The sequence below is a fragment of the Crocodylus siamensis genome, chromosome 3, assembly GCF_052110815.1.
Source record: "Crocodylus siamensis isolate JL-2025a chromosome 3, ASM5211081v1, whole genome shotgun sequence".
NCBI classification, from domain to species: Eukaryota; Metazoa; Chordata; order Crocodylia; family Crocodylidae; genus Crocodylus; species Crocodylus siamensis.
The window spans coordinates 183,160,596-183,183,738 of NC_143397.1; the positions used below are offsets into that span (position 1 = coordinate 183,160,596).

Sequence of the window (23,143 nt, forward strand, 5' to 3'; positions counted from 1 at the left end):
CAGTGGCCACTCCAGCTAACTGAAGAGCATTCTTGAAACTGATTTGTTGGATCATCTCCCAAACGATGTTTGAATAGGCCAAACTGAATCCAAATCGAATACTTCTTTATTTGCACAGGCCTAGTAATGGTACCTAAAAGGTTTCAAAGAAGAATTTTTCCAACTATTTGAGTTGATCTAATAAAAGATATTGGATTTACCCAAAGAACCTTGTCTGTCTTGAAACAAATATGAGATTTGTTACATCACATCAGACAATGTGGATAATATTGGCCAAGTCCACACAAGCAATGGTTTGGGTTTGCAGCAGCACAAATAGTATTGACACACATTTGTGCCCTTAGGTTGTGATGCAGTGCATGCCCCTGCTCATATGGTTTGCAGTGGGACATATTTTTGTTTCACACATTCACATTACTAATCAGTGGCCACTCCAGCTAAATGAAGAGCTTTCTTGAAACTGATTTGTTGGATCATCTCCCAAACAATGTTTGAATAGAGGTGCTTTTGTATTTGAGGGATAAGTGAATAAAGTGTCTCCATACTGCATGTCTGTATGGCATTCTAAAGAATCTAACAAAGTAATCATGCAACTGTTGGTTGGTCACAGTGCTTATAGTTCAGCAATAGCTCATACTCGACTGTATTATTAAAGAATATTGTCTACACCCATGTAAGTGATTTTCCCTTTTTCCCCCATTAAAAAATATTAAACAGTTTTAGCAGCCACCAGAGGTGTGACTTTCTATATGATTCATTTAATGGATAATGGCAGATTTAGAAAGTTATTTAGGCACTTAAATATGGAAATGGCATTAAGTAAGTTTTGCAAAGGAGTCTAGCAGGTTAGATAGCTAATCTCTATGTCATTGAAAATTAGGTGCCTAACTCACTTAGGTGACTCTGTAAATTGCACTACCCACTAGTTTTCATGTTTATGTATCTAAATGTTTTAGAAATGTGGCACAATATCTCATAACAGGCAAAAGCCCTGGGTTTTACCAGCACCAGGTTCAAAACAGTCTTAAGACCTTCTGACCCAAATAGAGATGTGCTGCAGGGTGACTGACATTCTTGCCCTCTCTACTAGTATGTTTAGTATTACAGTCATAATGTGAGAAAGATTGTTAGATCTGATGCTCTCTCAATTTGCTTTTCCATTTGTACAAGTAAAGAATGATTCTGGATAAGACTGCTCCATTTCATGGGTTATATAAATTTGACAAAATTAAAATCCACTGGCAGATAATTAAATCATCCAGCACAGAATCAGCACAGAATTCCCTATATTATGTTTTCTTCTGATTTTTTCAATCTAGTTTTAAAACTGATGGGGTGTTCCACTAACTCCCACTAGAGCTGTTCCATATTCAGAGGCATCTTTAGTGTCAGCAGGCGTTTTTTGTACCAAATGTTTCCCTTTTTTTCCATCTAGTTTCTCCATTCGATTCTGGTAATGTCACCTTTCCACTCTGTCTGAAATAGCATACTAATGATATAGCATAGCCTTAGCAAAACTGAATGGTAATATTCTGTAATCTTTTCATGCCAACTACTGCAACTTGTGCCAGGAATTTTGGACTTTTCATATCATGTTGTGGTACCTTGGTGTTGCACAAGATAGATACTTAATTCTTAGTAGAAGTGGAGCCCCAGGCCACTAGGGCTGGTCAAAAGTTTTCCAGTAAATATGTTGGAGAAAGTGTGTGGTTTCCTCCAAAAGTCGTTTTCATTAAAAAAACTCTGAGAACCAAAACTGTCCCTGTTAGCTATAAGATGTTGTTTGTTTGTTTCTCTAGTTTTCCAGTGAAAAATTGAACAATTAATTTTGATAGAAATGAATGCTTTTCATTATCATCAATGTTATCTACAAAAATATTCTAACCTATTCTGAAAGGTTTGCTTGCTTCCTATGTATGAGCAGACCCAGAAGAGTTTCCCTTTTGATTCATAATGCTCTTTATTAAGACTGTGAACTGATAATCAGTAATAAAAGAGTCTCATCTGATCCTTTATGTTTAATAATGTCATTAACACTGTGGCTATCCACACATGGTTATTGTATGTCTGGCTCTGAATCATTAGTGTACTTTTTACAGAATAGAACAAGTGGCCATATTTGTACTATGCTATGACATTAGGCATTTTAAAAATATGCAGGAACCAGCTTTTTTGGTCTTTATCCTGTGTCTGCCTGAACCTAAAAATTGTTCAAGACATAATGGCTAGGGGCAGACATTACACATAAATTGGTTTAAGTGATCAGAAACTGGTTTAAACCTGTAACAGATCAGATGTTCATAAGGGATGTTGTGAAACTGCAGATGAAATAAATGCAGAATGCAACTACTCACCCTAGCTTTTTTTGTAAAGAATATCATGGAAGTTTTAGTGAACAGAATGTTCAGTGCACAAAAAACAGTTTGAAAATGGCTGAAACCAGTGTGAGATAAACTTGGTTGAATGTAGTATCAGGCTTAACTGATTGAGCTCAAACTGGTTTATGCAGTGTCTGTCCCTTTCTGATTTAAGTTAAACCAGACACCCCCAGCATCCTGGCATGCTTCCTGGGCTAAGTAGGGCTCTCTGCTCCACAGCAGATCTGGCCCCTCCCCTCTGCTCCTTCGCTGGAGCTGGGCAAAGACTGCAGGCATCTGCCTGGCTTCCCCCTGCTCCCCCACTTCCCCTCCTCACTCCCTGCTAAGCAGGGATTGCCCCGTCCCCTCTGCCTTACACAGACCCCTCTCAACATTAGCTAACAGGCCACATGCTGGCTATGGTCTGTGCTGTGGCAGACAGGACAAAGGCAGAATCAACAGGTAGTTGGTAATATCCCTATGTTGTTTTCTTAATTGGTTGATAAACACTGTTATCAATTCTCTGCTGGGTTGGTCAAAAGAGGGGGGAACCCCTCCCTAATCAGAGTATCCTGCCAGACCGGCCATGCCCCCCTCAGCTCAGTATAGTGGAAGGGAAGGGAGGGCTGCTTTAGCACCCCCGGCTTCTAGCCTGAGCCACTGCAGGCATGTGCCTGCATTTCTGGGATGTCTATACAGTTACAAACTGATTCAGGATAGCAGGTTAGACTAACCCACAAAGATTGAATCAATTCAGGCTCAGGCTTTTTGAATGTCTGTCCCTAGCCAGTAGGTCATGGCAGTGAGGAAAGCTGAGCTGCTCAAGTTATCTCCTTTTGTTCACTTTTCATGTGGATCCTGTGTACGTATTAGAAGCCTTTCAGATCTCTATTGCACAGATTTTAAAAGTTATAGGAAAAATATTTTTTCTCTGCTCACACTATTGAATCCCTCAGCTCACATCTCAAACCAGTTTTCCCCAAAATACTGGACATGCTTGATCACTTCTCATTACATTAATTTATTTAACTAATCTACATTTTCCCCATGCCTGTGAGCTACTCCCAAAGGGAATGGCCATTTAAAATAACAGCTACAACTTCCCCTTCTCTTGGAATTTGCAGAAGAGAAATTTTGGGAGTAATTGATTTGAACTTTCCTTCTTCAGGGCATGGGGCTTACAAAAGAAATTTTGGCATCACCTCTTTCTCTGAGAGAGAGAATTGACATGATGCAATATTTGACCTCCCATCAGAAAATGGTGTCGCAATAAGAGAAAGAACTTCCTATTTAAAAAAATAAATCAATAGTGAGCCTAAAAAGATGGTCACTAAATCCACTGTGCTGTCACTTAGCTAATTGTTGTTGCACACTCCTGGCCTTCATTTTTAGATAGCATATATTTAGGAAATAGCTCTCAGTTTCAAGGTTCCAAACAGTTGTTAAAAACTGCAGGAGGAAAAATGACTTTTAAAATATATTGAAATTACTCTGCCAGTGTCCTTTTAAGGGACATTGGTTTCTTTAATCCATAAAATTAGTGACCACAGCAAGACTGCAGCGATAAAACTATCAAGGAACTGAAATTGCTTTATTTGGTGTAAATGAAGTTTTGATTTATAGCTCCATTCAAAAAATAATTTTATTGTGAAAAAGGTGTGCTTGCCTCTGCATCTATTTGCTTGTTTAGAACACTGCTGTGCGTACAGCTAATATCTCTCTCCCTAGGAACAGGGGGAACTTTTTAGGCTCCTTGATTATTTGTGCTATGGGAAATCGGATGAACTTTCATTCACTAGTTTTCTTTCTACCTTTCTCCCATTTTTAGCTGTGCCACTGATAATAGTGACATTTGCTGATGGCACTGGTCAGCAGTGCCAATGGCAGGCATCCACAGAAAATCTCCATAAGGGAAACGGTTACTTTGTGAGCTGGTGCTTAGCAACATGGAATTTCCTTTATTAGGGAAGCTATTGTTCATTCTCAGATGAGAAGAAGGTCATGTAGATGGCAGGCAGATGGTTACCGTCCTTTTAACATGTTCATTAGCACAGGCTAATTTCTGGTACTGGTGCATCTCTTCCATTTCCTATTAAATTTTAAATTAGTATACATTTAGACTTTAAAAACCCAAGTGTGTGTGTGGGATATTTTCTTTGTGGGGGGTGGTATTTTTTAGGGTAAGCTCTAATGCTGGAAGTCTTATCTTGGAATGTCTTTTAGTCTTGTCAGTTTGTCTTTCCATCTGGCAGTCTGTTCACTAAAACTTCCATGACCTTCTTTACAAAAAAAGCTAGTAGTTGCATTCTGCATCCATTTCAGCTGCAATTTTACAACATCTCTTATTACTTACAGTTCTGAAACCGTTGCAATGTTTAGTGATCACTCAGTGTCTCCATTCTTTCAAGAGCTCTACTTTACTCTGGATATGTCCAAGGCAGCATGGAGCAGAGACATCTGAAATTATGCATGTGCTAACTCGAGCAGCTGAAGGACCAGAGCTCTGTTAGCACAAAGTGGTGTCTGGGTTAATAATCCCAGGACCGGAAGCAAAATAAATATGTTAGCCAAACACTTCAACTGGGCTCTTTAGCTGTGCTGAGAAACAGGGCTTAGTAGCCTGGACATGGTGCTGCATTCATGTAGCTGTACTATTTCCAGTTATAGAGATAGTGTACACAGAGCTAACACAGATGTGTGTGGCACTAATATGTTTATAGCTAGCTCAGGAAATCTCTCCACAGCACTGCATTCTGCTATGTATACTAGGTAAGGGTGTTACAGCCTCTCCACTTGGGCTGTGCTGCACATGTGTGGTAACTCTGAGCTCACTGCCTAGACTGCACAGACTCCTGCTGAAGGTCCACATGAGCAGTGACTTCTGTGCTTACCAGATGATAGGGGCAAGGGCTGGCCAGAACCCATGCTTTCACATGGCTCCAGAGCCCAGAGGGTGAATACTGCTGAGATTCACCCTTCCCCTGCCTCCTCCCTGAAAAATTCAACAGCAGGGAGAGGAAAGACGACATGAGCAAGCAGTGGTGGCAGTGCTCACTCTCTGGGCTCTGGAGCCATGCAAAAGCAGGGGCTCCAGCCACAGCCATGCCAAGAGGTCACATGAGAAACAGCCAAAGTGTGGGGTGACCAGGCCACTACATGCCTTCTGGGTCTGACCCTGGCCATGTAGATGTAAGGAATTTATACTCCTGCTCCAGGAGTGGCAGGGGATGCTTTAATTAGAGCAGCTACAAGCGCCACTCTAATTACAGCACCCAGAGCATCTCATGTATAAGCATCCCCCTGCTTAAAAATGGCAGTGGGGATGCTTTAACTAAAGCTTGTTTTCTGCTCCAGCACCTATACATGAGCAGCAAAGCTGCTCTGAGGCGCTGTAATTACTGTCTGTGTCTGGTTCCAACTGGCTTTGCTTAGGAACACCAAGACCTTCACAGCTTCCTCCCCTACCTCGCTACCCTCCCCAGATTGCATCTGGGAAGCTCAGCTCATAAAAACGGCTGGGGTGCCTTGGGTGCTAAGGCACATGGTTGACAGCCCAGAGGTTGCAAGTTTGAAGCCGTAGCAGAAGTGCTCATGGTGTGGCCCTATCAGATTCCAAAGGACCTGTGAATTCTGCTAACTACCTTGGTACAAGGGCATGGGAAGGAAGCCCATAAAAAGACAGTCCACAATACCACAGTGGTACTGTGCACTATTGAGCAGCTGTCATTTTCCTTTTAGAGGAAGCTGCACTTCCTTAGTAGATAAAATGAGAAGGATGGGATTGAGTGCACACTTAGCCAATTTCTTCCTGGCACCAATTTGGGTGGAGTTACAGACACTGTAGAAGGCAGAGCTAGGATTCAGAATGACCTGGATAAACTGGAGAAATCAATCAAATGAAATTCAACAAGAACTGTGAAGTCCTTAACCTGGGACAGAACAAATGTGTGTACAAATACACACATTGAGAAAGGATTGACTTGGTTGCAGTACTACAGAAAAGGACCTAAGGGTCACAGTGGACCATACGCCAACCATGCTCTTTTTGCACAAATGGCCAGCAATGTTGGTGTACTGCATTAATACAAGTGTCACATGCAGCAAAGGGAAGTGATTATTCTGCTGTATTTGGCATTGGCGAGGTCTCTTCTAGAGGACTATCAAGTTTTGGACTCCACACTTCAAGAAATTGGAAAGACTCCAGCACAGTAACAAAAAATATTAGAGGCTTGGGAAACATGAATTCTGAAGATGGGCAGAAAGAACTGGGATTATTTTGTTTAGAGAAGACTCAAGTGGGAGTTGATAACAGTCTTCAAATACCTGAAGTGAAGTTATATGGAGGTTGGAGATGCATTATTTTCTGTGGGTGGAGGTAGAAGGAGAGGAACAATGGTCTTCAGTTGCAACAAGGAAAACTGAGGTTGAAGGTTAGGAACAGTTTTCTGACTATGAGGTTGGTTAAATATTAGAACAGGCTACCCAGAGAGGTTTTGGAATTTCCATCCTTGAAAATTTTTAAAAGTAGATTAGACAAACACTTAACTGACACTAGTCCGGGTGTCGGTCTGCCTTAAGGAGGGAGGTGGACTATATAGCTTCCTGAGATCCATTCCAACTCAACTATTCCATGACTGAGTGAAAAGCAATCCTTGTGAAATTGGCTAATAATGTACAAGAAGAACTTTAATTGAAACATGGTATCCTATACAAATATAGTACTACTCATTTTATCTATAAATGTTTCCGACAGGAATCAACATTTAATACCTGTTATTTTTTTCATGGGAAGGAATTTGTTCTTAATTTCTGAGGGGCTGCCAGTTGTCTACTATTATACAAGGGAAAGAATTAGTCTTTATAGTAGGCAGATATCTGACAGGAATTTACATTTGAGTCTCAAACTCCACCCCACCTTTCCCCCCCAATAAAATTAAGATTTTAAGAAAAATTTTCTAAATCATCTAATAAACAAAGATTCCTACATCCCATTTTCAAACATTATTTAAAAACTATTTCAATTTTTTTTCCAAAAATGTCAGTAGTGAAATTCTTAGTGTCAATCACTCTATGGTAGGTAGTGGCTTTTGTGTATTATGTAGGACTAAAGGGGTGTAATAATATGAACAGATGAGGAAATTGCTATATTCAAAAAGAGTCTTTGGGGGATCAACTTTCCTAAAGTGAGCAAGGACCTGATAACAGCAGAGAAGCACATGATGACAAGAACTAGTTGACATTGAACCCACTAAAAACTTTGTCTTTTGTTTGTAAAACCTTTGTCCATGTCACTTTTTCTCGTCAGAGTAAAAGTTTATAATTCAAGGTTTAACCTCTTTATTCCTTAACACTTCTGTGTCAATAAAGACAAGAGAAAGTCATTCTGATATCACTGGTTGTTATTTTTTCCCCTTGTTTGTTTGAGCAGAAGAAAGTCACGTTAAACGCTTTCTTGGACACTCTCATGTCTGATCCTCCACCTCAGTGCCTGGTGTGGTTACCACTTCTGCATCGGCTGGCAAATGTTGAAAATGGTAAGTAATGGCAGCAGACCACATATAGTTACACAATAAAAGTTGTAGCGGGAACATCAAAGTTTTGTGTGATGATCTTACTTTATGAATAGCATTACAGGAGATGCAGTACTGTCATCATTGATACCAGGTGCCTTTTTATAGCTACTAATAAAATAGGATGGCTTTAATATCAGTCATTCATCTTGTCGCCTCACTTAATTTTTGCTGTACCCTGGGGCAGGGATAGCAAAAATTCTTCTCTTTCTTCTCTCTCTGCTTTTTCTTTTTTCTCTCCTTTTTTCTTTCTCCTTTTTCTCTATTCTTTTTCTCTCTCTCTTTTTTCTCTTTTTTTCTTTTTTCTTTGTTGTCTTTCTTTTCCTTTCCTCTTTTTCTCTCTTCTCTTTTTCTCTTATCTCTCTCACCCCTCTTTTTCTTTTTTTCTTCCCTTTTCCTTTTTCTACTGTCTTTCTCTCCTTTGCTTTTTTCTCTCTTCTCTCCTTTTTCTCGTCTCTCCTTTTTTCTCTGCTCTCTTTTTCTTTCCTTTTTTGTTTTTTCTCTCTTTCCCTCTTTCTTTCCCTCTCTTTTCTCTCTCCTCTTTTTCTGTTCTTTCTCTCTGTCTTTTTTTCCCTTATTCATCACAACATGCTTAACAAAAAATACACAACAGCATGGGTAGTATATGAAGTATTATTTATTGTCACCAGGTTTTGCATTTTTAGAAAACCTGGTATTTACTGTAAAAAAATAAAAAGCAACATTTATGATTATTAACTATATTAATATGCAGTGCATCCTGCCATATACCCTCCCCTCCTGCCTCATTTTTTTTTTCTGGCATGTTGGCACTCCTGCACCTTACAGGGTAGACACTGCAGTTTTTTCAGCACTCCAGTCAAAAACATTGACCTGCCCTAGGGGTTGCACTGAATATATCTTCTTTTTTCTAAACCCTGGATACGAGAGACCGACAGCAACCAGAGAGATAAAAAGCCTGAAACTGTTATTAGCTATGAGATCACAGCCTTAGAGAAGTAATGGGTAGGCAGTTCTTGCCCACTAGAATTTATCTGGCAGGATAGTTCAGTTCAGTGCATGAACTAATGACCATAAATTGTCAAGCAGTCATTAGGAGGAGGTGGCTATTAACCTGTAAAACAATACATTCAGGAAACAGAAATTAATTAAGTTCCTTTTACAAAAGATGAGAATTTAAATTTAGGATGCTTGTCCCTAACTAGTTGCTGAAGCACCGTGCTTTCTCTGCAGTAGGAGCTGTTATGATCATCTAGTCCATTGCTCACCAATTGAACTGCAGCACCCACTTACTTATGCCACCATTTCAGACTGGCACTGGATCAAGCATGTGGGCAGGGGTCCATGGGCCTGATCCAGCCTGTGTACCAGCCCCACTCCACTCATCCAGCCCACAGGGCCAGATAAGTTTGACAGCTCTAATGTAGCTGATGCTTTGTGTTAGACCCCCAACTCCATGCGGTGCCCAACGACTAGGGAGATGACAATCCAATTGCCCATGGATCTAGTTGCTCAGGGAGCAAGCAGGGAGCAAACACTAGCACACATTGCTCACAACAGCTTTATTCAAAATGCTCCCCAAGATCCAATATTGTCACCCTGACACTTTGCATGTCACAAGCCACAGAACTCTAACCAGTTTTTTTTTTTCCATTAAGGTCCCAATTTCATTTTGAGTCTTTTGGGAGAGGTAAACTTATAGCCACTCCCAAATCAAATATGTAGGTCTGCAGGGTTTGTTTCTCACATACAGGCTGTGTACAAACATTAATTTCTAGTGGTGGAAAATTTTCACTACAAGAAATTATCCCAGGAAAGGGAGCAGTACAGGTGTTCAGTGTGCAGCAGCCCCTTCTCCCACACTCCTGATGCCTTTTCAGGACTGGAACGATGTTGATCTGGGGATGCGTGAGTCATTCCAGTCCCTCCCAGTCTGCTTCTCACACTGGGGACTCCACTATGAGAAGCAGGCAGGGGACTCGCAATGCTGCTCCCTCATTTTGACTCGGTGCCTGGGAGCCAAGTGGCAGAACAAAGCCTCCTGCCATGCTCGCACCAGGGACTCTAGTGTGTGAGCAACCAGCAGGGAGTAAGTGGTAGATGCTCTCCTCTCCTCCCCTTCCTTCCCCTCCTGGTCTACAGGAAGGGGGGTTCCCCCCATCTCTAGAAGGCACAGGAAGTATTCCCCCCATATCTTTACCCCTTCTGGTCTTCAGGAAGAATTAAGCCACGGGAAAGTGTACAGACATTCATTTTCCCATAGCATCTCTCCCAGGAGCAGCTTCTACTTGGTTGGATTCAGGTGATTTTTCTCCCAGAACAGCCATTCTTTCTCTAGGAGAAAAAGCTGGAATATCTGTACATTCATGGTTTCTACCAGGAGAGCAGTGATTCTCCTGGTCGATATGGAGGGTCTGGACATGAGCATTGGTTCCATAGCAGAATATAAATACTGCTGCTACATTGAGACGGTTCTGGCGCCCACAAGAAGACTCCAGTTCTTATCTGGTCAGTGGATACCAACAGCCTTCCCACAAGCCCTGTGTAGTTTCCCATGTAATTGTGGAAACTTCCAACACAGTTCCCTTACACAAAACTAGTCTGCTTGTGCTGAGCACGAGGACAGCACTTTGAATTTTAACAGAAAAAAGAGGAACAGTCTTGCTTAGCAAGCTGTACCTACTCAAGGTATATGTCCTTAATAACTCACTTGTTATTAAGGTGAGTTTCTCATTTGCAAACAAGAGTGATAATTGTTTTGTTGTGTTAAGTCCTGTAGATCTATAAAGAAAGAATAGCGTAAAAACTGAGGAACCGTTTTTGGCCATTATACTTAAGTTTCTGATTGATATGGACACATTTTTAGAGAACATAAAGTATTCTGTTTATTTTCCCTCTCTTAAAAAATTCTTAAGCTAATAGCATGCCTGCTGCCACAAGGAGAAAACATGCCTGAAAACAAGTGGGAGAGTCTCAGTTTTAGTCAGGAAAGATGAGGGCTGATGTGCAGTGGGTTGTCTATTAGCAGAGGGTAAGAGTTGCCAGTTGAATTCCTTTCATGTCCTCCCTCCCAGGTCTGTACTGGCGGGGAGGAATGGTATAGGGTAAATACAATGTGTGTCACTGCAGACAAAGGTAGGAGTTGAGAGACCCATGGGTAGTGAAAATGCCACAGAATATACTGGGCATGCATTCTTGGTGAAGAGAATCCTTCTTTTATGTGTCTTTGATTAAAATGCTGGATGAAGTAGAGTCCTTTCTTAGGACCAGATTTTTAATATGGGTCCCAAATGTTGGTGGTTTAAATACCTATCTAGGTACTTAACTTCTGTTAGTTGTCCGTGTTAGCATTACAGGATTAAAACTGGCATCCAATTGAATAAGTAAAAATGTTCACATGTATGTGGGCACCTTACTTTTGGTCACCTGAATTTGAAAATCTGACCACTGGCCCAGTTCCTAAAGATAACATTAAAACCTACACCTTCCCAGAGTAACAGAGAAGAAAGAAGTGGATTTCCTACTAATTTATGGGCATTTATACACACGCAGTTTTGTGCTGCTATGCACCGGGTTGGAGCAGACTCCATTAATTGAGTTTGTTCCACATGCAGGCTGAAGCACGCTGCACTATGTCACATGCAGTTGCATAAGTGGCAAAATGTACATCAGCATGCAGAATATGGCAGCGGTGCACTTCTGAACTTTCCATGTGTTTTAATTCATTAGTGCACCCCTGCCATTTTCTCAGTACTGACTCACATTTTGCTGTTTATACAAATGCACGCGCCACACCACTGGGTGCTTTTAAAAACGCCTGGCACTGCGGTGCAAACGTGTACAAATGCCTTCTGTTTCCTCTGCAGTGCATTTCATTTCTGTTAAACACACTTTTGAGTCTTCAGAAGTGATAAGGAATTGATATTGGAAAGTAAAAAGTGTAGTTTTTCTCCTGGGAGAGATGCATTAAAGATTTGTGAAGCTTTCCAGTGTCAATCTTCAGCAGCCAATGACTGTGAATGGCGTTTGGTATTGAACACTACTCAAAACAAAGACGGGATTCACTCTCTTTTAGGGACTTCAGTCTTAATTTGGTTCTTATTTCTTTTGATTGTTTTGTTTTTAAATTTGTCTCTCCTGTAGTCTTCCACCCTGTTGAGTGTTCCTACTGCCACAGTGAGAGCATGATGGGATTTCGGTACCGGTGCCAACAGTGTCACAATTACCAGCTCTGTCAGGACTGCTTCTGGAGAGGGCATGCCAGTGGTTCCCATAGCAACCAGCACCAAATGAAAGAGTACACGTCATGGGTAAGGGAAGGTTCATGTAGTGCTGCAGACTATTTGAACTCCAGCAGTCAGAGAGAATCCTGAGGATGGAGTTGGAACTGGCTGACTCAGTTGCTTTATTTTGCAAAATATAAAACCTCTGTTGCCAATATAGATAACCAGCTCTGTAATAGAGACATCACTATTGTGGTCCCTGTTCACCATTATATTTGGAGGTGAGAAATTTTTTTTGAGTCTGGATTTGAGCAGTTTAACACTGTGCTGGATGTCAAGACAGCTGCAGCAGGGTCTTGGAATAGAGTGCTATTTTCACAGTAAGTGCTTCATTTCTGTGGGACCCATAGAAAAATAATTGTTAGCTTTTCTCCTGCTTGCTCCTTTTGATATGTTAATGGATACGTGTTAATGAAATTACGGGGAATATGAAAGCAGCATTCAACTCTTTGTGAAATATGTTTTAGCAAGTGATTGAACTGTATGTGTGTAATGTATATTTATCATAGTCCCATCACAATAGCTTTCAAACAGTTAACATCATTAGAGTCATAATAAATGAAGCAATAGAAATAAGCACCCACCCACCTTGACATTGTTAAAAAATAAAATGTCATTCATACCCAGCTGGCATAAGTGCTTCAGCAAATAGCCAAGTCTAGCCCCTTCTCCCAGAGGTCATCAAATCTGGGCTCATCACAGCCCAAGAGAAGAAGCAAGTTTCCAGTAGACATGTACAGGGAACTAGCTGGTCTTTTATGTAGGAACACTACAAACTATACATACACATGTGTGTTTGTAGGCAAAGTTGCCAAACATATTTCAAATAGTTAAAACTCTGATGCTTGAAATAATCTGCCTGCCTGATGCTAATGGTGCATAGAACAGCCAAGGGTTAAAGACAAGGAGCACTATTTGATTAGTATGCCAGTCGCATGGCTCTGCACTGCCTCAGAGTAAGTCTGGGTCTACAGCTGTCCTCTGGACTCTTACAGTGAGTGGATATGGTTTGCCTTTTGTTTAGACTTTGATTAGGACTGTCTGCCATGCAGCTCTTGTTCTCATCCTTTAATCACACATTTGTGAAGTGACATCTTCTCTTGCTGCAGCAAGGGTGGTACAATTAGGCAGATCAGGGAATTAGGTGACTTCACGTGAAAGTGCTTCAGAATCCTTGGTAGACACAGCAAAAAGTTCCACCTGCATATGTGTCCATTTTCTGCTACTACCCAAATGTTTTCACTGCAGATGTTAATACAGTATTTAAATACAGGTCTCAAGTTGCCTTGACACTGTGTTTGCTAGTGTTCTTTCAAAGATCATATCTATTTCACTTATGTTGTGTGAACATTTTTTTTATACTTGGTCTACTTTTAAAAAGTTAGGTTTTTGAAAGTTTAAAAGCATGTGCACACACAACATTGAGCTGCTCCAAGAGATTGGAGATGTGGACTCATTTATGTGTGTTTGAAATAAAACTCAACATGAGTACATTCAGAGTCATGTTCCTTCTGTAACAACGTAGAATGAGAGTTCTAAATTGTTCACATTCATTGTAATATGTAAGCTGGAATTCTGATAATAAAAATACTTCTTAATATCTTGGTTACAGTAAGAACTTTTTACATTTTATAGTGCCATCCATGTCAAAGCACTTTAAAAACTCCAACAAATCAAACTTCTAACTTTTATTGATATGTAAGTAGTAGTATCCTCCATTTTACTGATAGAAAAACAGTCCCAGAGAGATCAAGTGGCTTATGGGAAATCTATTGTAGAGCCTAGAACAGAAGCCAGTTCTCAGCTATGTGTGATAGCTACACGGCCTTCTTTCTCAGTAGTGAAACTGATATTTGGGAAGTTATGTTACTGTAGAAGTCATCCTACTATAAATATGCTTTTAAGGGCTGAAGGTGTGTGGCTGTCCAAATCATTTAAAGATAGCATTACCTTCTATTGCAGTTTGGAGACTTGTGGGATCCCAGGTATCCAAGTCTTATGTTTGTACAATGACAGGAGATGCTCATTCTTTTGGGAAATAATGGAATTTTTTAGGGCTTTTTCTTTTAGCTTTTTGTCTCCATGTCCATGCAGTTCTGTCAGTGCTGAGCCTGAAATTTCATTGCCCTTGCAGCATTTTACAGCATAGTAGAGGCAGCTGCTTCTAAAGGAGGCAAGGAGAGGGGCTTTAAAACAACAGCTAAAGTATGAAAGAATCTAGTGCTAAATCTATGCATATGGAAATACTACAGAGGGAAAGAACCCAATGGACCCATTTGAAAGTATGCCACTGCTTGAAAAAGAGCAGCTTTTCCTAGGAGCCTGATGTGAAGCCCCTTTCAAGATCAAGGGAATCTTCCTATTGACCTACATGAAATTTGAATCATTAGACCTCTAGAGAAGGGGAAAAGTTTAGACTATGTGACTGTAAGTGTTGGCACTTCCTTTTGTTTGGTACTTTCTGTAGTTTTAATTTAGAAACAGTTTACACCTTACTTGTCCAGATTACCTCTACCTTCCTTGTTCCTCCCAGAAATCACCTGCTAAGAAGCTAACTAATGCACTTAGCAAGTCTTTAAGCTGTGCTTCCAGCCGTGAACCTTTGCACCCAATGTTCCCTGACCAGCCTGAAAAACCTCTAAACCTGGCTCATATTGTGTAAGTATCTGTGTGCTGTAGAGAAGTAACCTTTGCTCTAGCTGACACGTACTGTAGTTTTGACTCTGATGGAAATGGAAGATGGCTGTTGCATATCTTGTGCAATGAATCAGATGGATAAATTTGAATCCATTCACAGGAAGGGGATATTCTTCATAATATCATTCTGTTAACATGAATTTACCTTTGCTGTCCAGAATGCATTGAAGTTATAGAAAAATTGCATGGAAAGTATTGATAAAACTGATGTAGGTATTGGGATACAACCAAGTGGGCAAAGAGGACAAAAGGATTCTTCAAATTGTATATAGTTTCCTGGTTTAGGGCTTCTGGATTTTTTTTCTTATCTTACCACTCTGGATTTATTATTCAGTCTCCAAATGTTGAGGTAAATGTAAAACAGCAGTTTCTTGACCTAAAGAGAGTGTAACTAGCTATTTTAGTCTGAAGTCAGGTAGAAGCTACTTTGACCTAAGGAATAATAATGCGTGTGAAATCCTGGCCTTGTTGAAGTCAGTGGCAAAGTTCAATGAAACCATAATATCACCCTTGCTCTAAAACTCTCTAGTTCAGTGTGCAGTTGTTTCTAGTTTTGGATTCTGGTTAATTGGTCTTTTTCAGTTTACTCAATGATTTGTCTCTAAGTTTTGATAAGTTGTGAAAATAACATCCCTTTCCCAGTCCATATTTTTTTAACTGAAAAATTCATATAAAGTAGCCAACACTATGCTTTCCTCCCTAAGAGTCAAGGAGGAACTCAAAGCAGATGGAGACTTACACTTGCACAGGGTGGAAAAATCACCTCTTTACTGATGGTCCACCATTTATACTAGAGGCGAATTAAATGTTCTCATTCAGGTGTTCTGTAGCTTTGGGCTCTCTGGCTCATTTGATCATGAAATACATCCTTTCTGAGACATTTAAAGCAGATACAGTACAACAAATGGGAAAAAGTGACAAAGAACTAGACATGGTGAAATGATTCAGCAGACTGCAGGAATTTTTAAAGTATTTCTCATGGAGGTGCTCCAGTCTCTATCATAGTTTTTTAAGAAATATCTTCTTTGTAAATCTCTCCATCAGGTCATTGATTAAAGCAGCTTGGGCAACAAGCATAAAATTTTATTTGCATGGTATATCTCTGAATCACTGGGAGACCAGACTTTTTTCATTTATGTTGTTATTCTCTTTTTCCATCTGTCAATACTGAATGTGTAAAGTGAGGAATACAAGCAGCATGCTGCACAGTGGCTGCAGCACTGTGAGATGGGGGAACTCCCTTAAACATCTTTAAAAATTTTAAATAAATCATACTGATGATCTTTGCATGGTCAAAACAGGACCATTTCTAATACAGCAGTGGTGTTCTACTTTTAAAATGTGAGAGATCTCTCTCAGATATTTAATTTTCATGAAATGCATAGAACTGATTATTGCTTAAAAGGAATTCATTGCTGTATAAAAATATAAAGATGGCATATTGTACTAAGGAAGAGAGAAATTAGAGATTGGCTTGCTCAGATTCCATGGTGATAAGCATGGTATAAAAGCCTGGATACATGGATGGATAGATAACAGTTTAATAAGGTAGGACCTGGTCATGCATTAGAGAAAGCTTCAAAGTGAAACTAAAGATTTTTCTCTGTGTTCATTCCCTCATGTCTCCAGTAAGAGACATCTGTCTATATCACAGACAGCATGCATCAGTAGCAGTAAATACAGGGTTATTGTAAAGGGATTAAAAAAATTAAGAAAGGGAAAGAAAAAAATACTGTAATTGAATAAGATCTGTTCCAAAATTTTTGCCATAAAATTAGTACCTTGTCTCCTTTTTAAATACATACATATAATTTAGTGTGATTGCACATGAGGATAAAAGGCCATCTATTTTGTTTTATGATATAGTTTACCCTTATTGTTAGATTGAAAGCAATATAACTATATAGAGTACAATGGTACATGAATGAAAAACCTGCAAGTTGTAGAGATAGCATGATCTTCAGTGTAATTCACATAAATTAACTGAGGGGAAAGATATGCTACAGCAATTTACTGAGAGCATCTTCTTGCTGGTGTGTTTTTTATTTTTAAATATGATGGAAGATAAAAGGTATGAGGAGAAACAGCTCTGGGCAAAAAGCCAGGCAAAGGGATTTTTTACAAATACATTTAATGGAAGACTTCTTGCAACAAAAGAGTCCTCCTTTTCAAGACTTGCAATTTTACAGAAGGTCTTTGTCCTTATTATTGCTCTGTTTTTTTTTAAGTTAGTAACCCTTCTTTTTCATTGTTCTCTTTCCCCCTTGAGTGCACAGAGCAGAAGACCTATATCAACATTTTCAATTAAAACTACAGTAGATGGCAAAACATATCAAATAAACACAACACTGTACCATTTAGGGCGAGGCAAAAAGTAATTAGTAATGTGCATGATCCTGTATTAAAGGATGAATTTGAGAATTACGAGAGTTCAACTTATGCAAGCATTTTAAGGGTGTTTTTGTTTTCCATAAACATGATTGCCAACCAAAAAGAAACCCCAAAACACGGGGAGAACCAGTGGTATTAATAAAATGTCAAAGTGGGATTTTCCAAAACATGCCACAGTGGTCTGACTTTGTTCCCACAACTTTAGTGTGAATAGAAATTAGGTCAGCACCGAGCACTTCTGAAAATACCCACCATTTTATGTTGTAGATATCTTCTTGTGTGTGTGTGTGTGTGTGTGTGTGTGTGTATATGCATGCGTGTGTATGTGCGTGTGTGTGTGTGTGTGTGGATGTATATATACAATATATGGAAGCTGGACAGCCCAGTGCTATACTATGTTAGCTATGCAGTACTGCATAAAGCAGTGGTGGCCAACTTTTTGGCAGGAATACCAAAAGTTAAACCCCACCTGTTCCCTGGTGTCACTCTGATCCCTGCCCTGCCCTGCCCTGCCTCCCTAGGCTATCTGATAGAGTTTGTGACCCTCATGTTCTGGGAGGAAGGCAGAAGGTTTTGAGCACCTGGCCCGGGTGAGCAGAGTGAGTGCAAGGTGTTGCTTCTAGAGGAAATGTCGCCTCCAAGAATCGGATTAACCCTTTCATGGCCCTGCAGCCACCACCATTTTATATGGTAATTAAGGATCCAAAGTCCTTAGTTCAGTGGTGGCTTCAGGGAGGAAATGTTAACCTGGCTCTTCTCACTGACACCTGACACCCCCTCTTTCAGTGGCATCCTGCCTCTGCTCTGCCCAACACAGACAGAGGCTCAGACCCCTGCCTCCTCTAATGCACTTCCTTCTGCTGAGCATCTGGGGCAACCATGCCACACAGGTCAGCTGCCCATGCCACTTGCTGCATGCCTGCCATGGGTTAGCTACCCCAACATACAGAATATGCTCAGGTAGTGTCTGGGCTGCTTTCTGCCTTGCTTCAGGTGGGTTGTTTGGGTAATTTAGGTTTCTCCATATTTGTGGGTTCCTTCTCCAGAAGCTTAGCAATGAACTAGGAGGCTACTCATTCTGATCAGTTACTATGTTAGAAGACTGCATCTGAGATTAGAATTTGACCTTGATTGTCCAGGTGATCTGCCATCCATGTCTGTTGCACCTTTTTATATTTAAACATGCCTGTGATACTCAAGATGAACTTGAGGAAGGTGAAGATGGGACAGTGCCCTTAAAGTCATCCTGTGAAAGCCCTAATGGATGTCAACAAGAGTTTTCTTGATATGAGAATTAACAAGGAAACACAGCATACAAAGCAAAAGGTTTGATCAAAACATGAGTAGGGACCTACTTAATATGCATTTTTGCAGATTTCATGGAAACCATGAAATCCAAAATAGTCCATGAAATCAACTTAAAAAAACTTAATAAAAATAAAATGTTGGCTTCCCAGTAGGAGCCAGGTCCTCGCTGCCTCATAGTCCACCTGGGAGGGGAGAGTGCTGGCTGGCAAGGTGGCATGAAGGGCAGCCAGTAGCCAAGATGGCAACCGCCCCCTCCTCTCTCCCCCTGCACCCCCGGGCCTCTCCAGGAATCGGCGATGTGGGGCAGGATCACTGGGAAATGCCTGTGAAATCAACTCTTCATGCCATGACAAAGCCACAAAAAATCCTTTGTCTGGCCACAAATTAAGTAGATCACTAAACATGTATTAAGGCTCTGATTTTCCAAGCATTTACACATACTAGTAACTCTGGACCTACAAACAGCCCCATTACCTAATGTGCATAGACTTTTCTCACATGCCTGTTTGCAGGATCCAGGAGCTAAGTTTGGCATATGTTCAAAGCTCTATTTTTAGCGTATACATTTTAAAATGTCATCTTAATTAATAGTCTCTTTTCAATTTCATTTTGGCTGCAAAAGAGATACTTGGTGAGTATTTTATTCTCCTTCAGCATGTTTTTTGGAGGAAAATTTAACATGTAACATCACTCATATCTTCACTGTTGATCTCAACACAGAGTCCAACACAATGTATAATAACTCTTGAATATACATAATGGCCAACAGTTTCATCATCCAGGTTAAAAATAAAATGAACCATAAATGTAAAAATAACGTAGCTACTGTGAAATAAATAAATCACCAGTTTAAAATTCTCAGGATATAAGTAGCTTGCCAATTAAAAAAGACTACATTATTCTTAATTTTTAAGGAAGTCTTTTATTATCAGTCTCCCCTCAATGATTTATAATTGCATTTTGGTGATGAAGCAGTTGAGATCTTAAGCCTTGTGGGGTAGGAATGGAGTTTTTGTGCTGTGTTTGTACAGCATATAAGAGGCTCTACACCAGGACCAAGGATCAGAGGAACTGCTACAAAACAAGTAAATAATGATAGTAGAATCCAGCAGTACCTGACAGAGCATTTTGGTGCTTGAGATGAAATATTTTTGAGCAAAAGAGCTGTATTGAGGGTGGTTGTTCATCATGCTATTTGACTGCATGTATTTCTTTTAAAATTGATATGCTCAATTGGCCCTCTTAACATCAGTAGTATTAGTCAAGCAAAATTGATACATCTAACAACCTTGCAAGGAAGAATAATATTCTCCAGTTTCTAAATGGAGAAACAAATGTTAAAAAAGAGTAGGAACTAGAGATGAAATCATGGCCCCATTGAATCGGTGGCAAAACTCCCACTGATTTCAATCTAAAAACTTCCATTCATTTTAAGAGAGGTTTTTTTTCTGCCTGCCTATTGTCAGTAAAAATTGCTACAGGTTTAGTTAACTCGCGTAGGTGTCTAAGAAGTTGATTTGTAGGTATCTGGGAACCAAAGTGCCATCTGTTGCATTCACCAAATAACTGAAGGTTTTGTGTGCTTCCCAAAAATTCAAGTCCTCTGGGTCTGAAGGTTCATTATCAGAATGATGACCTTGCACACAAACTGCTCCATGGTAACTGCCTGTATGTATGCTCTTGTTTTACAATAAGTAAAAGTGATCTCCTCATGAAACAGGGAAATTACTATAGAGTCATTTCCACACTGTACATCTTTGCTTCCTGTTATGAACTCAGAGCAGGTTGTTCATAAGCACAGCATTCTTAGGTTCTGTGGATCCGTGAGTGAACAGCCAGATAGAGAATTCGGTATGCGACTTACCAGTCACAGCATTAGGCCAAAAAAGTAGCTTCTTACCATGACATGATCTGAAAAGACATTATAAGCTTTTTTAAACTGTTATGGTATTTCCACTTTAAGAAACCAAATTATCCCTTCAGAATTCTTGAGGAAAATGTTTATGGTGTAATGTTATTTCCACCAACACGTATAACCATCCTTGGTTATTCAAACTATTGTATGCAGCAATTTGGGCTTCTGCAATACTGCAATACAGTTCTATTTTCTGAGGGTAGCTGTTGCATCCTTCTCTGTACTCTTGCAGAAGTCAAAATAAATGCATCTCTCACAAAGCCTGTGTTAAATGTAGCTTCAGGTACTGTACTTGTCCCAGAGGCACCTTTGTAATTTTAAAAACTTATTTTTTGTATTTCCAAAACGTTCATCACTTCTTTTCTCTGTACAAGAAGCATACACAAATAGAAGAGAACTTGCCAGGCAAAGAAAACAAGAAACTAAACCCCAAGTGCTTTCAAATACTCAAGATAAACCAAAACAAGCAAAAGGAAAAGGTTTCCTCTAATTTCCATTTTAGGAATAACAGCAAATAAGCAATTTCAGACAAAAAATTAAGTTGTAAGTTGACAGTCCTTTTTATTCAGTGTGTGCTGGTTTAAAGGTTATACCTATGCAGCATTTTTGCACTACTGGTATTTTATGGGCTATGTCTACACTGCAGTCACTACATTGATACAGTATCAGAAGGCTCAGCACTGGATATAAAACCTGCTTCAAAAGTTGGCTAAATACTCAAGCAGTTAAGCTGCCCTGAGCTCCCTGCTGTAGCAACTGGACCATTATAGGTATTTTAGAGCTAGCTCAGGGATGTCTACACAATACTGCAGTCACAGTAATATAGACCATGGAGTTTTAGGAAGATGCTTCACAATTCATTATTTTGTCAGATTAGAAAAATCATGTAGCAAATAGCTTAAAAGGTACTTCAGAATACACAAAAACCCAACCATAGTCCTCTTATCCTATGTTTTAAACACACACACACACACACACTCTCTTCAATTTAGAGCAATTATTTAAAATAGAAGACATACAGGCAATTTACCTTGAGCAGGAAAATCATTCATCTTTATTTGTAAACACTATTGCTGTAGTTTATTAAATCAAAAATGAATATGCTTAACTATTTTGCTTTCTCATAGGCCTCCCAGACCTGTAACCAGCATGAATGACACACTCTTCTCCCACTCTGTTCCCTCAGGAAGTCCTTTTGCAAACAGAAGGTGAGTTATTTTCCAATTTACTTTAACCCAAGTCATCTGAATGGAAAAAAAATTTCTGGTCATTTGGGCTTAGGAAGGGAGGGTGGATTTTGTTTGGGCTTTTATCTATTTAAAATTCTCAGTGAAAAATGTGACTAGAAAAAGGCATAGGAACATCCCACCTTTTTGGATTAAGTTCCAATTACTCAGATGGGGAGCCCAGTTTTGAAGTGTATGCCTCTGACCTGTGACCTAGGGCATCCAGTTATGCATTAATATGCTCAGTGGGTACTTAATTACTAACAGTATATTTTGAGGGCCCTAAAATCACTATTTAAGTTCCCAAACACAGGATTAGATACTCAGGCTAGGTAGAGAGAGTCAAACAGCAGCCTAAGGCTGAATCAGTTGCAGGTTAATCTAAAATGCACAGATTAAATTTGAAACAGAAGTGAACAGATATATACCTTTGATTCAGGAAATGCAGCCAAATGCCTGCAGTGGCTCAGGCCAGAAGCCAGGGGTTGCTAGAGCACAACTCTCTGGCTGTGTTCACTTCCTCTTCCTGCTGCCCCCAAGGTCTCTGGGACTTGCAGTCCAGAATTACAGCAGCAGGCCTCTGCAGGGTTTCTCATCACTTCCTCTTCCTGCTTCTAGGTGCCTCTGTCTACAGTTGCAGCTAGCAGTAAGTTTGAGCAGAGGAAGGAGTATTTAACCCCCTTTCCTGGCCCCAAACCCCAGCCAGGGTTTGCTGGGAGTCAGTCCCCCACCATAGACTGAGCTGCATTCCCACCTGGGCTTTTGTCTTCCATCCCCTTGTCAGCCATCCCTCACTGCTCCAGCTAGGGAGGAGAGAGGTGGGGCCAGCCCTGCTCTCTGGGGCAGATAGCACAGCACAGCCCAGCCAAGGGCTGGAAAGCATGCTGGGGGACTGATTTTAACTAGAACCAGGAAGGGGTCTGGGACAAAGTTTCATAAACCAGTTTGACCCAAATCAGTTAAGTCTGATACTACATTCAACCAGGTTTATCTTAAACCAGTTTCTGCCATTTTGAAACTGGTTTATGTGCATGGAGCTTCCGTTCTGTTACAGGTTTAAACCAGTTTCAGATCACTTAAACCAGTTTATGTGTAACGTCTGTCCCTGGCCCCATAGATTAGCCACCAAACGTTAAAAATTTGGCCACAGATTCTAAGTCATTTGTCTATGTCAGTGGGGCCTTAAGAGAGAAGTTGGGTAAGATTTTTTTCTGTTGAGTACTGTGTTAATAAATTAATTTGTCACCTCTGGGAATCCAAGTTAAAATGTCTGTCATATCACAAATGGAAATGAGTTTGATGTCTTCCTAATTCTTCCTTACATGTCTGAGAAAGAAAAGCATTTTGACTGTAATACAGCCTTCTTAGTATAGCTTTAATTCAAATTTTACTTGCACTTCATCCATGTTGGCCATAA

The 23,143-nt window shown here is 40.1% G+C and overlaps 1 protein-coding gene across 9 annotated transcripts in view; it reads left to right on the plus strand.

Annotated features, from left to right (window-relative positions):
- DTNA (dystrobrevin alpha) overlaps window positions 1–23,143 on the plus strand; it is a 360,592-nt gene that overhangs the window by 265,703 nt on the left and 71,746 nt on the right. For all 9 annotated transcript variants that reach the window (XM_090039920.1, XM_090039921.1, XM_090039915.1 and 6 more), the window contains 4 exons: window positions 7,786–7,891; window positions 12,050–12,216; window positions 14,723–14,847; window positions 21,628–21,708. In XM_090039920.1, the coding sequence (XP_089896046.1) occupies window positions 7,786–7,891; window positions 12,050–12,216; window positions 14,723–14,847; window positions 21,628–21,708 (479 nt within the window). The remainder of the gene's footprint in view (window positions 1–7,785; window positions 7,892–12,049; window positions 12,217–14,722; window positions 14,848–21,627; window positions 21,709–23,143) is intronic.